We start from the raw sequence: 16,865 nt of genomic DNA on the forward strand, positions 1-16,865 counted from the left end.
CCCCCCCTCCCCGTCCCTCTTCAGGGACCCTTCTCACGAGCAACTTCTTATACAGGAGGTTTCTACGCTCCTGGCCATGGGGGCCATAGAGGAGGTTCCGATAGAGTTAAAGGGCAGGGGATTTTACTCCCGTTATTTCCTGATCCCCAAGTCCAAAGGAGGTCTGCGGCCCATCTTGGACTTGCGCGGACTCAACAAATTCGTAGTAAAGTTGAAGTTCCGCATGGTCTCTTTGGGGGCCATTATCCCTTCCCTCGATCCTGGAGACTGGTTCGCCGCCCTCGACATGAAAGACGCATACTTTCACATCTCAATTTACCCACCTCACAGACGCTTCCTGCGATTCGTGGTAAACACGGTGCACTACCAATTTGCAGTCCTTCCCTTCGGCCTATCCTCGGCCCCAAGAGTGTTCACGAAATGTATGGCTGTCGTGGCAGCGTACCTTCGTCGGCAAGGGATACAGGTGTTCCCGTACCTAGACGACTGGCTGGTGCGCGGTCGCACCAAGGAGCAGGTTCAAGCTCACGTCCACAGAATAGTGCACATATTCAACGAGTTGGGCATCCTACTCAACAAAGACAAATCCACTCTAGAACCTACCCAGAGAATAGAATTCATCGGCGCAGTTCTAGACTCCAGACGTGCACAAGCCATCCTGCCAGACAACCACTTTGGCACCATCACGAACCTCATTCAAGGGCTCAAGGCCTTCCCAACTACCACGGTGAGGTCGTGCCTTGCCCTGCTGGGTCACATGGCTTCCTGCACGTACGTAACCAGGCATGCCAGACTTCGGCTTCGCCCACTCCAGACCTGGGTGTCATCAATATACCGCCCACATCGGGACAGCCTGAACATGGTGGTCACAGTCCCGAACTTGATCCTGACCTCCCTCACCTGGTGGCTAGATCACAATGTGGTTTGCGAGGGGATGCCATTTCACGCCCCACAACCCTCTCTGCACCTGGTCACAGACGCGTCATCTCTGGGTTGGGGCGCCCATCTCAACGAACACCATACCCAAGGCCTGTGGACTGCATCCCAGTTAGCCCTGCACATCAATGTTCGGGAACTGATGGCGGTGCGCCTGGCGTGCCAGGCATTCCTCAATCTCCTACGTGGCCGCTGTGTGTTAGTTCTCATCGACAACACCACGGCCATGTTTTACATCAACAAGCAAGGAGGAGCACGTTCGTCAATTCTATGCCAAGAGGCCATTCGCCTGTGGGACTTCTGCATCGCCCACTCAATCCATCTCACGGCATCGTTCCTCCCCGGAGTCCAGAACACTCTAGCGGACCGACTCAGCAGGTCCTTCCAAACGCACGAGTGGTCTATCCGTCCGGACATCATACATTCCATCTTCCAGAGGTGGGGGTTTCCCCAGATAGACCTGTTTGCATCTCGAGACAACAGGAAGTGCCACGTGTTCTGCTCCCTACAAGGTCGAGCTCCGGGCTCCCTCTCGGATGCGTTTCTCCTTCCCTGGAAAGACCACCTGTTTTATGCCTTCCCTCCGTTTCCTCTGGTCCACAAGGTACTGCTCAAATTGCGCAGAGACCAGGCACAGGTAATTCTGATCGCTCCAGCGTGGCCGAGACAACATTGGTACACCACACTGTTGGAACTCTCGGTTCAGACACCGATCCCGCTTCCATTATGTCCGGATCTCATATCTCAGGACCACGGTCGGCTGCGTCACCCCGACCTGCAATCACTCCACCTCACAGCGTGGTTGCTCCATGGTTCACCCAGGCAGAGCAGCAATGCTCGCACTCTGTCCAACAGATTCTGCTGAGCAGTAGGAAGCCCTCAACACGCACCACGTACCTGGCCAAGTGGAAGCGGTTCTCCTGTTGGTGCGAACAACGAGCCACGTCCCCGTTGCAGGCACCCATTCCTCTCATATTGGAATATCTCCTCTCCCTAAAACTGCAAGGGTTGGCGATATCTTCAATCAGAGTTCACCTGGCTGCTATATCAGCCTTTCACCCCGGGGAACTCGCGTCCTCGGTATTCTCTAACCCGATGGTCGTTAGATTCCTCAAGGGCTTAGACCGGACGTACCCACAACAGCGTCAGCCCGTCCCGACGTGGGACCTTAATCTGGTCCTCTCCAAACTCACAGGTCCTCCATTCGAACCACTAGCCACCTGTTCACTTTTGTACCTGTCCTGGAAGACAGCCTTCCTCGTAGCCATCACCTCAGCAAGGCGAGTTTCTGAACTCAGGGCACTTACATCCGAGCCCCCTTATACAGTTTTCCATAAGGATAAAATGCAGCTTCGTCCACATCCTGCCTTTCTCCCTAAGGTGGTTTCTCCATTTCATATCAACCAGGACATATTTCTCCCGGTCTTTTATCCCAAACCACATGCCACTCGCCAGGATCAACGTTTGCATTCCCTGGACGTAAGAAGGGCCCTGGCCTTCTATATTGACCGCACAAAGCACTTTAGAAAGACGACGCAACTCTTCGTTGCAGTGGCCGACCGAATGAAAGGCTCACCGGTCTCCTCACAACGCCTATCCTCCTGGATTACGTCTTGCATCCGGACTTGCTATGACCTGGCAGGTGTCTCAGCACCGCACCTCACCGCTCACTCCACGAGGGCCCAAGCCTCCTCGACTGCTTTCCTGGCACATGTTCCGATCCAGGACATTTGTAGAGCGGCGGTTTGGTCATCAGTCCACACGTTTACAGCTCACTATGCACTAGTGCAGCAGTCCAGGGACGATGCTGCCTTCGGATCAGCGGTTTTGCACACAGCAATGTCTCACTCCGACCCCACCACCTAAGTTGGGCTTGGGAGTCACCTAATGGAATGGATATGAGCAAGCACTCGAAGAAGAAAAGACGGTTACTCACCGTTGTAACTGTTGTTCTTCGAGATGTGTTGCTCATATCCATTCCAAACCCGCCCCCCGTCCCCACTGTCGGAGTAGCCGGCAAGAAGGAACTGAGGGGGCGCCGGGTCGGCTGGGGTATATATTCAGCGCCATGAAGGCGCCACTCTAGGGGGCTCCACAGCCGACCCGCCGGTGTTGCTAGGGTAGAAAATCTTCCGACGATCGTGCACGCGGCGCGCGCACACCTAATGGAATGGATATGAGCAACACATCTCGAAGAACAACAGTTACAACGGTGAGTAACCGTCTTTTTCTGTAGTCTTCAGGTTATGATAGTTATGTGTTAGGACTTCTCTCCTGTGTTTTATCTTGTTCTGTTGGTATGAATTGTATTTCTGAATAATTTATTCTTGAGGGTTCTTGGCCAGTCTTGTGCTCCTCTGTGAATACTCAGAAAACTAAGAGTATTGATTACCTATGGCTGCATTTTAAATAACTAACACAGCTTTCATGTACAGGAAAGTATGAGACAGTCCCAGAATTAAATGGAAAAGAAAATGAGTGTTGTGCATAACATCTGATGAAATATACAACATCCCTTCTAATGTCTTTTCTTTTCCCTAGATGGTCAGTGGGATCTCAGCAACTATCACCTGATGGACCTGGGTCACACCCACCATTCCATCCGCTGCATGGCTGTTGTGTATGATAGAGTCTGGTGCGGCTATAAGAACAAAGTCCATGTCATCCAGCCCAAGACAATGCAGATTGAGGTGAGGAGACTGTGTGTGCATGTGCATGCGCATGTGTGTATGTGAAAGTGAGAGTAAAGATAGGTTGCTGGCTCCTGGTGTATTTGTTTTTCTAGCTGCTCTTTTGCAGGGGAGTGAGGGAATGCAGAGCTTTTGTATCCTCATTGCTTACTCCATGTTGGTTGGGCAAGAACTGTAATTGGAGGTCATGTTACTCTGGAAATCTGCCAGAATAGCACTCCTGACACACTCCCTCATTCCTCCCTGTATGGAATTTTCAGATCACATCTCAATTTAGCACTTCCTCTCATTTAACTGATGAGGCTGGACTGGGCATCTGTACCTGTCCCTAGTATGTCTCACTTGGTAGGAAATCAGACTCGTGCTTGGCTGCAGGCAGTATATGACTGCAAAATGGGCAGGTGCGGGTAGCAAGTTGTGGGGCTTCCACTTAATTGAAGAGCAAGATGCTAGTTTAAAACCCATCTTGTTGAAATTGTGATTTGTTATAATGTAACAGGAGTAACAATGCCTGTAGGATGCAATTGGTATAAAAGGGGGAGGAATATAAACAGTAAATCCACAACCAGTAAATTCACCTCACTCACCCCCAGCAAGATCCTCATCCTTGTGCTTTTAAAAACTTGACTGAGAAGTGCTGGGAGATTCCTGTTGCATTGTTTGGAAAGTACCCTGAGTAAGGCAAAATAGTTTCATTTAATTTCACTCTTTGGCATGAGCCATTTCATTAATGTCCCAGTTCCAAAGCAGTCTATTAGAATATCTAAGACTGTAACAATTCTCTCTAGGGAGAGGAAACCAGAGGAACAGGCTGACCAATCACACAGTTGATTTGAGGAGCTTCTGCATACTGTAGTGGAGGTTTCGGAGCTTTCTCCTTAGTTTATGCTTCTGACCCAGGAGTCTTGAAAGCTAATGAGTGCCCCCAGCCCAGGAATGAACTCACGCTGCTCCCCTATGTGGCCTTTCAGAAATCCTTTGATGCCCACCCACGCCGGGAGAGTCAGGTCCGGCAGCTGGCATGGATTGGAGATGGGGTGTGGGTTTCCATCCGCCTGGACTCCACACTGAGGCTGTATCATGCCCACACCCATCAACACCTCCAGGATGTGGACATAGAGCCGTATGTCAGCAAGATGCTAGGTGAGAAGGCAGTGCCAGTCAGGAAATAGCCTGTTTGTTATTCTTGTGAGCACGGAGCATCAGTGTTTGTTAGGCGGCATTGTTCCAAGTGATACTGTATTCACTGATTCTGCAATTCTCACTCATGCTTGGCAGGCACTGGAAAGCTGGGCTTCTCATTTGTGCGAATCACAGCCCTACTTATCGCCGGCAACCGCCTCTGGGTTGGGACAGGGAATGGTGTCGTCATCTCCATCCCACTGACTGAGAGTAGGTGATGTTCATCAGACATTCTTCTGTGTTTCCTTGATGTTTGCAATGCCTTTATTTGCTAATTGTGCTAGGAAGGAGTGGCTCTGGCAGACTAATGTATCTCCACCCTGATCCTGTGCACCTTGGTGCCACAACTGGAATTCTGGTCATAGCAGTGTTCAGGGAAGAGACTGGCAATGAAGATAGCTTAGTTTGGTTTTGCACCATGTTACGGAAATGCATGCCTCAGTCTAGAGCATTCTAGGACATCGTTATGGACAGCTCAGTGAAGACCTCATCTCAATGTGCTGCTGCGGTCAAAAAAGCTAACAGGATGTTAGAATGCATAAGGAACAGGCTGTAGAATAATGCAGAAAAATGTACAACGCCATTATATAAATCGGTGGGACATCCTCACCTAGAATATTATGTGCATTACTGATCATCCTAACTCAAAATGGATATTACAGAATTAGAGAGGGTTCAGAGATGGGCGACAGGAATGATAAAGAATGGCATGGTGAATAATATGGAGGATATTATAATACTTTTATATAAATCAATGGTGCAACCTTGTCTGGAAAACTGTGTGCAGTCCTGGTCACCCCATCTCAAAAAGGATATTGCAGAACTAGAGGGGGCTCAGAGAAGGGCAACAGGAATGATCAAGGGTTGGAAAAACTCTCCTATGAAAAGAGATTGAAAAAATTGGGATTGTTACCTTAGGAAGGAGCTGAATAAGAGGGGGCATGATAGAAGTATATAAAATAATGAAGGGTGTAGAGAAATCTGTTCCTCCCTGTCTCGTAGCACATGCACAAGGGACAGTCAATGAAATTGAAAGGAGGGAAATTCAAAACCAATACAAGATTTTTTCACAACTTGTAAATAAACTGTTGAACTCACTGCTCCAGGGTATTGTTGAGGCTAAGAATTTAACAAAATTCTAAAAGGGGCTGGACACTTATCTGGGTATTTGGAGTATCTAGAGTTACCACAGTTAATGCAAAAAAGTTTTGGAAGGGGTGTAAATGCTCATGCTTCAGGGTTTAAGCCAATATCTAACCAGTAGGGATTAGTATGAACTCTTCATGGCAACAAAATTATTCTGCATGCACCTGATGTTGTGGCAGTTTCTTGCATCTCCCTCTGAAACATCTAATGCTGGTCACTGTTTGGACTATCTGAGCCCATTTGGCAATTCCTGTGTTCTAGAGTGGCTTGGTTTGTGGATTGATCTTTCTATTGAGGTATATTCTATTCTGCTGGGAAGGACTGAGAGAAATAGGCAAACCCCATAGAATTAGGGAAATTCTGAAATGTCATCTGCAGTGTTCACTTGTAGTGATGTTGTTTGAGGTTCCTCATTTTGCCTAATCTGATTGGGGAGCCCTGGATCAGGTCTGACATCACCCTAGTTATGGAATTAAGAATTCACTAGATGTTAATTTGCCCCATGTAAAGATCAAATGGACATTTTGTTGCTGGCCCTTGCAGTCCAGTTGAAGCTGTTTCCTCCCCTGAGGAGCAGACGTTGGCTCCATCTATACAAAGGCTGCTGTTGAGCATGACTTTAATGTGGCTGGCAACTGTTGACTGATTCTGAAAACATTGAGAGCATCACAGAGAATGCATCAATGGAAGATGCAGCCTGTTTCTGGAAGAGGGCTACAGAAAAAGAAAACTTCTGAGAGATCGTTTCAGTAGGCATTTCATGATGCTGTAGATAGCTGAACTTCTCCCACTACAGCATCTCCCAAGGCTGAGGATGCGGAAGGTTCATTAAATCAAATCAGAGACTTAGTCCAGTAAAAATCAGTATCTTAAGCCAACTCTATCCCGTAAAATGAGGAGACCCAGCAAGTGCTAACAGGCAAAACTCTAGAGCTGGGGAGGAGGAGGCACTAGTTTTAAACATTCAGTAATGCTACTCTTTACCTGCCAATCCACTTTCCATTGTGGAAAGTTTGCTCCTAAGTGGACTTTGAATGTACCAGAATTTGCAGTCAGAATAGGACTGCTCCCTCTTCTTCCCATGGTGCTGGCAGATAAAGGAATGCTGGATAGAGCATATCTGTTTTATAGAAGGAGCAGCAAATTCACGTAGTCCTCCTGCATTGGAATTGTCCACTCCTGCTGCTATTGACACCAGTAGCACTGACGCTAGTCGTCAGTGAATCAGTCATTAAATCCAACTCTCTGTGTATCATAACCTCAGAATCCCAGTTCTGAGCCCATATCGTAAGGCCTATCCCTTCTTGGGGATGCTGTCATAACTGTGAGTTCAAGTCAATTCATATTGTAAGCAAATTCCACTAGTCTCTGATACTTGTGGAGAAATGTGATTTTGAAAATGCATTAAGATTTCACTATGAAGCTGAATTTTTCTGTCCACTCCCTGATGCTGCAGCGTGTTCTTTTCAGTTAAGAAAGAGGAGAGTAAGAGCAGTGTTTTCTTACAAAGTAACTCTGAATCTATAAAAAGAACAGGAGTACTTGTGGCACCTTAGACACTAACAAATTTATTAGAGCATAAGCTTTCGTGGACTACAGCCCACTTCTGTATGAGTGGAATATTCCACTCTGTATGCATCCGAAGAAGTGGGCTGTAGTCCACGAAAGCTTATGCTCTAATAAATTTGTTAGTCTCTAAGGTGCCACAAGTACTCCTGTTCTTTTTGCGGATACAGACTAACACAGCTGCTACTCTGAAATCTGAATCTATAGCATCCATTGGTGCTTTCTCTAGATTTAAAAGTTCTCTAGATTCTCCTTCCTGCAGTTTCTCCCAATAATTGCCTTTTTCTTCTCTCCTCACCTGCCTGTTTGTTCCCATGTCCCTCTGTTTTTCCACTTCTTGCCTGTGCCTAGCCGTAGTCCTCCACCGAGGCCAACTCCTTGGGCTCCGGGGTAAGTCCAACACCGTCTTCCTTCTAGATTTCAGATGTCATTCCTTGTCTACCCATCGACCTTCCCAGTCATTTTCTCACCCCTTCGTCCATCCATTCACTTCTCTTCATCCATTTATCTGTTCACCTCTCCCATTTTAAGTTGCAATCACTGAGAAGAGACCAGAGATAATATAAATAGCCTCATTCCCCTGGGGCTGAGAACATTTGAACCCTTCTTGGTAGCCATCCCATTTGTTTTATTGTGAAATTGAGTACTTTAATCTCTCCAATTAGTTTCATTGTTTGGGTGGCTCAGATTAACCAAACTGTTTACTTTGTAACCCTAGCAGTAAGGATCTGCTTAGCCCATGTTCCCAGGCAGACAAGGATAGACTATCCACTCTGTCTTGCAAGATTTTCTCTGAGCTCCTTAATTTTCCAAAGCAATTGTGGCCTTTGCCACTGTGGGACCTCATAGCCAGAAATAATTGAGCAGGACTTCTAAAAGCAGGGCTTTGGAGCTGTGCTCCGGCTCCACTCCAGCTCCAGGCAAAAACCTGCAGCTCCACTGCTCCAGAGCTGCTCTGCGCTCCAGCTCCAGGCTCCACTCCAAAGCCCTGTTTAAAAGCATTAAAAATCATTTGAATGTATGCAAATTAAGCCAGTGATCCTGAAAAAATCGAAAGTTCATGGTTCAAGGCTTAAGATGACCATCTGCAGGAGTCAGGAAGGAATTTTTTCTCCCTAAAGCATAGCACGATTACCCAGGATCATTCCTCCCATTGAAGCATTAGATACTGGCCATTGCTAGAGACAGAATATTGGGCTAAAAGGATTAATTGCCTGATAGGACTGGTCCTATGTAACAATCAAATGATGCCAGCCAGTGTTCCCTCTAATTTTTTATGCCCATGTGTAGAATAAATTTTATGTGCACCAATATGGAGGTGATGTGTTACACATCACCTTCATATTGGTGCACACAACAAAATTCATGTGGTGGGGGTGTGGCCAAGGGGTTCGGCGTGTGGCAGAGGGTTCAGGGCTGGGGCAGAGGGTTGGGCGCAGGGGGTGAGGTCTCTGGCTTGGGCTGTGGGCTCTAGGGTGGGTCCATGGATGAGGAGCTCAGGACTGGGGCAGAGGATTGGGGTTTGGAGGGGGATGAGGGCTCTGGGGTGGGGCTGGGGATGATGGGGTTCGGGAGGGTTCTCAGGGCTGGGGCAGATAGGAGGGTGTGGGCTCTGGGGTGGGGCCAGAGATAAGGAGTTTGGGGTGCATGCTGCCCAAGGGCTGCGGTGGGGAGAGAGGACTCCCCCCCAGCTCTCTCTTGCTGCAGCAGCTCGGGGCCAGGTCTAGAGGCACCTCTCCCCGGCTGCAACAGCTCCGGCAGGCCTGGGACAGGCCGAGGGAAGGGCTCCTCTCCCCTGGCTGGGGCAGGTCTGTGTTTGGGCCGGAGGAGGGGCGCCTCTCCCCCGGCCACAGCAAGTCCAGGGCAGGTCCATGCTGGGGTCAGGGGGAGGGGCACCTCTCCCCACGGCAGCAGCTCTGCACTGGGGCTGGTGGGGAGGGGCGCCTCTTCCCGCCGCGGCAGGTCTGCACTGGGGTCAGTGGGATGGGGCGCCCTCTCCCTGCTGCAGCCCTGAGTGCTGCTCGGAACTTAATAGGTGGCCGCACAGCTTAGAGGAAAATTAGATGCCAGCCAATTGTACCTGCTCATAGCAAACCAAATCACAAAGATGCAGAAAGTCCTTACTGTTATGGTCTCTCTTTTTGACCAGCATTCAGTCTTCCCTCCAAATATATTTGCACATGGTCTCAGCACTTTGGCTTGAGCCTGCTAGCTGTACATCTTCTCTGATTTCAGGATTATTTCTGCATCATTTAATAACTGAAATAGAACTCCGCCCAAAATATATAACTCTATTGAAACAATAGGTCCCTGTGGTAGCAGGGTTGTATAGCAACCACCTTATGATAGAATCGTAGGACAGGAATGGACCTTGAGAAGTCATTCAGTCCAGTCCCCTGCACTCATGGTAGGACTAAGTATTATGTTTTAGTTCTTCCAAGTGACTGATCACAAATGGAAGCTTTGGAGTCACTACAGTGGGGGGAGGGATAGCTCAGTGGTTTGAGCATTGGCCTCCAAAACTCAGGGTTGTGAGTTCAATTCTTGAGGGGGCCATTTAGGGATTTGGGGCAAAAATCTGTCTGGGGATTGGCCCTGCTTTGAGCAGGGGCTTGGACTAGATGACCTCCTGAGGTCCCTTCCAACCCTGATATTCTATGATTCTATGACAGTATCCTTTATGACCCTAGATAGTTTAATCTTAACAAGAAAACATTTTACAAATACATTAGAAGAAAGAGGAAGACCAAGAACAGGGTTGGCCCATTAGTCAATGAGGAGGAAAAGACAATAATAGAAAATGCAGCAATGGCTGAAGTGTTAAATGCCTTTTTTGTTTCAGCTTTCACCAAAAAGGTTAGCAGTGATTGGACGACCAGCATAGTGAACATCAGTGTAAATGGCCTAGGATCTGAGGCTAAACTAGGGAAATAAGTTAAGAATTACTTGGCCAACTTAGATGTCTTTAAGTCAGCAAGGCCTGACGAAATACATCCTAGAATACTTAAAGAACTGGCAGAAGAGATCTCTGAGCCATTAGCGATTATCTTTGAGAACTCATGGAGGACTGGAGAGATCCCAGAGGACTAGAAAAGTACAAATATAGTACCTGTCTATAAAAAGGGGACTAAGGACAACCCAGAGAATTATAGACCAGTCAGCTTAACTTCTGTACCCAGAAAGATAACGGGGCAAATAATCAAACAATCCATTTGTAAGCACCTAGAAGATAATAAGGCAATAAGTAACAGTCAACATAGATTTGTCAAGAACACATCATGTCAAACCAACCTGATAACCTTCTTTGACAGGGTTATAAGCCTTGTGGATAGGGGGAAGCAGTAGATGTGATATATTGTGACTTTAGTAAATCTTTTGACGCGGTCTCACATGACCTGTCTCATAGGGAAATATAGCCTAGATGAACTGCTATAAGGTGGATGTACTACTGGTTGGAAAATGGTACTCTATACAGTGAGAGTAGTTATCAATGGTTCACAGTCAAGCTGGAAGGGCATATTGAGTGGTGTCCCTCAGGGATTTGTCCTCCTCCAGTTCTAGTCAATATTTTCATAAATGATTTGCATAATGGCATAGAGAATACACTTACAAGGTTTGCGGATGATACCAAGCTGGGAGTGGTTGCAAGGACAAGATTAGAAATGAAAATGATCTTGACAAACTGGAAAAAGGTCTGAAAAAAAACAGAATGAAATTCAGTAAGGACAAATGCAGAGTACTCTACATATAAAATGGTAAATGACTGTCTAGGAAGGAGAACTGCAGAAAAGGATCTGGGGGTCATAGTGGATCACAAATGAAATATGAGTGGTCAGTGTAACACTTACAAAAAAAGCAAACATCATTCTGGGATGTATTAGCAGGACATAAGAAGTCAGTCTTCTGCTCTACTCTGTGCTGATAAGGTCTCAGCTGGAGTATGGTGTCCAGTTCTGGGCACCACATTTCAGGAAAGATGTGAACAAATTGGAGAAAGTCCAAAGCAGAGCAACAAAATTGATTAAAGGTCTAGAAAACATGACCTGTGAGGAAAGATTGAAAAAAAATTGGTTTGTTTAGTTTGGAGAAGAGAAGACTGGGGTGGGGGGGACATGAGAACAGTCTTCAAGCACAGAAAAAGTTGTTACAAAGAGAAGGATGATAAATTCTTCTCTTTAACCACTGACAACAGGACAAGAAGCTTAAGTTGCAGCAAGGGCATGTAACCGTGCCTCTGTGGGTCACAACTGAGAATACCAAATTCAGGACAAGCTGCTGAGAAATAGGGCAGGCACACCCCAAAACTGCTGGTTATTCTCCCATAGGATATAGCAAACGAGCAACAAACGTAAACTTCTGTTTCATCACACTGGCTAACAAGAAGTCAGAAAAGCAGTCTCCTTAGGCATGTCAATCCTTGTATCACCACCAAAAACACTAGACTTAATGATGAGTGGTTATTTAAAACCAATTTCATCAAACAAAAAGATTCTTCTGATCCCAAAGCACCAGCCACATACCCATGTCAATATACAACTGAGATCCCACCCAATAATCAGGCTGTTGTCCTTTAGTAACTAAAATATAAAGGTTTATTTATAAAAAGAAAGGTGTCATGGAGTCTCTGGGCGATGCTCTGGAACTATTCCTTTTGAGGCCAGTCAGGACTCTGGTGTAGCATGCCTCCTCTCTCTGAGCACACTGTCACCAGGGCAAGAAGCTTACACAGCTTCATCCTTCCTGGGTCTCACCTCAAAGCATTCAGCATCCCTTCCCACACCATGCACTTCCCGCAGCGAGTCCGCACATCTGGGGAAGCCAGAGGGCCCTGTACCCCAACTCTGCAGTCAGACGTGACTCTCAGTCAGCATAAAACAGAAGTTTTATTAGTCAACAGGAACACAGTGTAGAACAGAACTTGTTATCACAGAAATCAGTGACTTTCAGCCAAGTACATCTTGGGGGAATCCTGAGCCAGATGCCCTGGACTCCCCTCTTCTAGTCCCCCACAGCAGACTTCCCAGCTTCCAGTGACCCGACCCCTGACACACCCATTGCTTCTCCTCCTGGTCTGTCCTGCTTCCCGGGCAAAAGGTGTCACCTGGTCACATTCCCCTCCTGGTTCAGTCATCGCCTACGTGCAGACAGCTGGGCAGCCTCAACTGCCCCGAGGGCCTCAGCGAAAATCTCACACCCAATTCCCATCACCTAAGCATTGGTGCAGTACACAGGGAAACTGAGGCATGCACAATATTAGTATAGGACAGTAAGACTCACATGCAACATAAGATGAATAAACCCCACTTTGTCACAAAAGGTGAGAGTTAAAATTAGTTAAAGGAATCAAATCAATAATTGCAAAGTTCTTGGATCAGTCTTGTAGCAGTGATGGAATAAACTGCTGGCTTGTTAAGTCTCTGGTTGCTTCCAAATCATTGGAAGGTCCTCAGTCTCTTAACTAGAATGCTCCCATTAGTATAAGTTCATAGTCCAGAGGTTTGAACAGGAAAGAGGCAAAATGGAGATGTTTCCAGGGCCTTTTATATTTTCTGCCAATTGAAGGGAAACCCATTGTTCTCACTGAGGAAAATTACATGTAACAAGATGGTGTTTTGGAGACACATAGGCAAGCCACATGGTCCATGCATGCTTTGCTTAGTCACAGCAGAAGCCATTACTTATACTCTAGATAGAACGGTCACAGGAAAGTCCATTAAGTGTAGATAGGCGTCTCCCATGGTCCATTGTGAGTTAAGTGCCCCTTGATGAGCCATTTAACTCGAATAGTCCTTTCACAAGGTGCTGGTTAAACACCGTGTTGGTGTTTCCACATGAGCAAACATTTAAAATGGAGGTACATAGTTAATATTTATAACTTCAGATACAAAAATGATACATGCATACACAACATAATCATATTCAGTAAATCATCCCTTTCTGTTGACACCTTACTTGACACACTTTGTATAAGATTTGTTGCAATTATATAACAGTGGTAGCAACAATGATCTACATGGTCATATTTTAACCAGATAACATCACAGGGAGATTTAGATTAGACATTTGGAAAAACTGCCTAACTGTCAGGGTGGTTAAGCACTGGAATAAATTGCCTAGGGAGGTTGTGGAGTCTCCGTCATTGGAGATGTTAGACAAGAGCAGGTTAGACAAACGCCTGTCAGCGGTGGTCTAGATAATACTTAGTCCTGCGTCAGTGCAGCGAACTGAACTAGATAACGTATTGTGGTCCCTTCTGGTCCTGTATTTCTATAATTTCTACTGGCCTGGGTATGCATGCGGGGGAAGGAGTCTCCCTCCTTGAGTACTGAGTTCTAGTCTGTTTTCACTGGTGAAAGGGTGTTCACCTCTTCAGAGCCTGATCCTGCAAGCTGCTGAACATCCTTACCTCCCATTGAAGTCCATGGGAGCTGAGGATGGTCAGAATCTCTGAGGAGTTCTTGCGTGGCCAGATAGTTGAACTCATGGTATGAGGGCTTAGGCTGGTGGCAGAATTCTCCTTGGATTAGGAAAGGAACTCTGCTCCATTAGACTCGATGAGCCCAAATTCTATTGGGATCGAGAGTGCCTTCCCTAACGCTGTGGAGGCTGTATTGCCAGCCTGAGCACTGACAGATTAGCATGAGTCCTTGATTTGACTTTGAAACTGAGCAACTTCACCAACCTGGGAAACGGCCACTACTTTCCAGGTGCATGAAGGCCAAGAATCCTAACCCTTTCATCAGGACAGCAAACTGTACCATCTAAGTACCATGACAGGTCACTGGGACAGAAGGCTCTTGCTCTGACTCTGCAGACACTGACTCAGCCAGCCTGAGTTCAGAAGAATGGATATTGTAGCTCTAGAAGGCCTTTACTGAGATTCCCTGGACATCCTCATTCCAGCATGTGTAGGGCTGGGATTACTCTTCCAACCAACCCCCAGGGAGGAGCATTTCCCTATTACCTAAGTACCCCTTTTATGAGAAGTACAGTTTATTAGCAACAGTGGATGTGACTACCTTTTCTGCCAGTAGAGAGAGGGCCTAGATAATCTAGTAGGGTCTCCACCATGGTGCACGGGATGATGGCATTAAACAGGACCTTTAATGGACATCTGCACCTTTAAAGCTTTACCTATGTGACTCGTGGTTTGTGTTTTTCTTACATACTTCTCACTCTGACTGATGGTATATAAATGGGAACAAAGCTACTACTTGGGTTTTTCTTCTCCCTGTCTTCAGCCAATAAGACCTCCCCAACATCAGGAGAGGGGAATCGCCCTGGCGGAATCATTCACGTGTACGGTGATGACAGCAGTGACAAATCTGCCAGCAGTTTCATCCCCTACTGCTCCATGGCTCAGGCACAGCTCTGTTTCCATGGCCACCGTGATGCAGTCAAGTTCTTTGTCTCTGTTCCTGGTAAGGTGACCAAGGCACCGCCTCATGAGGATTCTTGAGTTTACATTCTTCTATTTGGCCGTCTTATCCCCTAAGACATCTGTGGGCTTTGCCACAGCAGGGGAGGCCTGAGCTGTCCTCTGTAGAATGCTGTGGATGACACTGCACCTTTTCTAGCTCTTTAGGGATCAGTTACCTCTTTTAAGGTCCTTTGGTTTGTGTGTCTGAATTAGAATAAAATCCAGTTTCCCAGCAGCAGGGACTGGATTGGCAGGGCAATCACCTACATTTGTGTCCTTTAGCTGAGCATTCTGGGAGTATGGCCGAGGTGCTGATAGGAGGCCCTGTGCTCTTTCAGGTAACGTTCTAGCAACCCTGAATGGGAGCGTGTTGGACAGCCCCTCTGAGAACCCCAGCACAGCAGCCACTGAGACCGAGGGGCAAAAGCTGAAGAATGTCCTGGTGCTGAGTGGAGGAGAAGGGTACATCGATTTCCGGATTGGTGAGCTCCTACTTTTGGGAAGGGGTGAGGTGGGAAGGGTTGTGGGTAAAACATGGGCCAATGGGATTAGAGATGAAACTGTGTTGCAACATAGCGAGTTCAGAAAATGATTTCCACTTGTCATGTCTCCTGCTTTAGAGGAAGCACTTTGGCATTTTCCTCTACTGTTAGCCACCCTTTTCCAGAACACATGGTTGGCCTCACCCCATCTGTCCCAGCTGGCTGTCTCTACCCCCATCCCCAGATCAATCCCCATAGAGAGTCCTTATCAGAAAAATACTACAGCATTCTTTAGAATCTAAGGCTAGGTCTACACTACCCGCCTGAATCGGCGGGTAGAAATCGACCTCTCGGGGATCGATTTATCGCGTCCCGTTGGGACGTGACAATCGATCCCCTAATCGACGCTCTTACTCCACCAGCGGAGGTGGGAGTAAGCGCCGTCGACAGGAAGCCGTGGAGGTCGATTTTGCCGCGGTCCTCACAGCGGGGTAAGTCGGCTGCGATACGTCGAATTCAGCTATGCTATTCACGTAGCTGAATTTGCGTATCTTAAATCAACTCCCCCCTGTAGTGTAGATGTAGCCTTAGAATATTAGGGTTGGAAGAGACCTCAGGAGGTCATCTAGTCCAATCCCCTGCTCAAAGCAGGACCAATCCCCAACTAAATCATCCCAGCCAGGGCTTTGTCAAGCTGGGCCTTAAAAACCTCTAAGGATGGAGATTCCACCACCTCCCTAGGTAACCCATTCCAGTGCTTCACCACCTTCCTAGTGAAATAGTGTTTCCTAATATCCAACCTAGACTTCCCCCACTGCAACTTGAGACCATTGCTTCTTGTTCTGTCATCTGCCACCACTGAAAACAGCCTAGCTCCATCCTCTTTGGAACCCCCCTTCAGATAGTTGAAGGCTGCTATCAAAACCCCCCTCACTCTTCTCTTCTGCCAACTAAATAACACCAGTTCCCTCAGCCTCTCCTCATAAGTCATGTGCCCCAGCCCCCAAATCATTTTTGTTGCCCTCCGCTGAACTGTCTCCAATTTGTCCACATCCCTTCTGTGGTGGGGGGACCAAAACTGGATGCAGTACTCCAGGTGTGGCCTCACCAGTGCCGAATAGAGGGAAATAATTACTTCCCTCGATCTGCTGGCAATGCTACTAATACAGCCCAATATGCTGTTGGCCTTCTTGGCAACAAGGGCACACTGCTGACTCATATCCAGCTTCTCATCCACCATAATTCCCAGGTCCTTTTCTGCAGAACTGCTGCTTAGCCAGTCAGTCCCCAGCCTGTAGCAGTGCATGGGATTCTTCCTTCCTAAGTGCAGGATTCTGCACTTGTCCTTGTTGAACCTCATCAGATTTCTTTTGGCCCAATCCTCCTATTTGTCTACGTCACTCTGGACCCTATTCCTACTCTGCAGCGTAGGGGAGGGATAGC

At 47.3% G+C, this 16,865-nt stretch overlaps 1 protein-coding gene across 29 annotated transcripts in view; it reads left to right on the plus strand.

Moving 5' to 3' along the window:
• The window catches only part of MAPK8IP3 (mitogen-activated protein kinase 8 interacting protein 3), a 174,831-nt gene that overhangs the window by 152,927 nt on the left and 5,039 nt on the right, over positions 1 to 16,865 (plus strand). For 26 of the 29 annotated variants that reach the window (XM_034782838.1, XM_034782840.1, XM_034782842.1 and 23 more), the window contains 6 exons: positions 3,478 to 3,626; positions 4,598 to 4,769; positions 4,905 to 5,018; positions 7,872 to 7,910; positions 14,762 to 14,941; positions 15,279 to 15,422. In XM_034782838.1, the coding sequence (XP_034638729.1) occupies positions 3,478 to 3,626; positions 4,598 to 4,769; positions 4,905 to 5,018; positions 7,872 to 7,910; positions 14,762 to 14,941; positions 15,279 to 15,422 (798 nt within the window). The remainder of the gene's footprint in view (positions 1 to 3,477; positions 3,627 to 4,597; positions 4,770 to 4,904; positions 5,019 to 7,871; positions 7,911 to 14,761; positions 14,942 to 15,278; positions 15,423 to 16,865) is intronic. The other 3 variants (XM_034782851.1, XM_034782869.1, XM_034782868.1) reach the window with 1 other exon arrangement.

This window comes from Trachemys scripta, chromosome 10 (genome assembly GCF_013100865.1).
Source record: "Trachemys scripta elegans isolate TJP31775 chromosome 10, CAS_Tse_1.0, whole genome shotgun sequence".
NCBI lineage: Eukaryota > Metazoa > Chordata > Testudines > Emydidae > Trachemys > Trachemys scripta.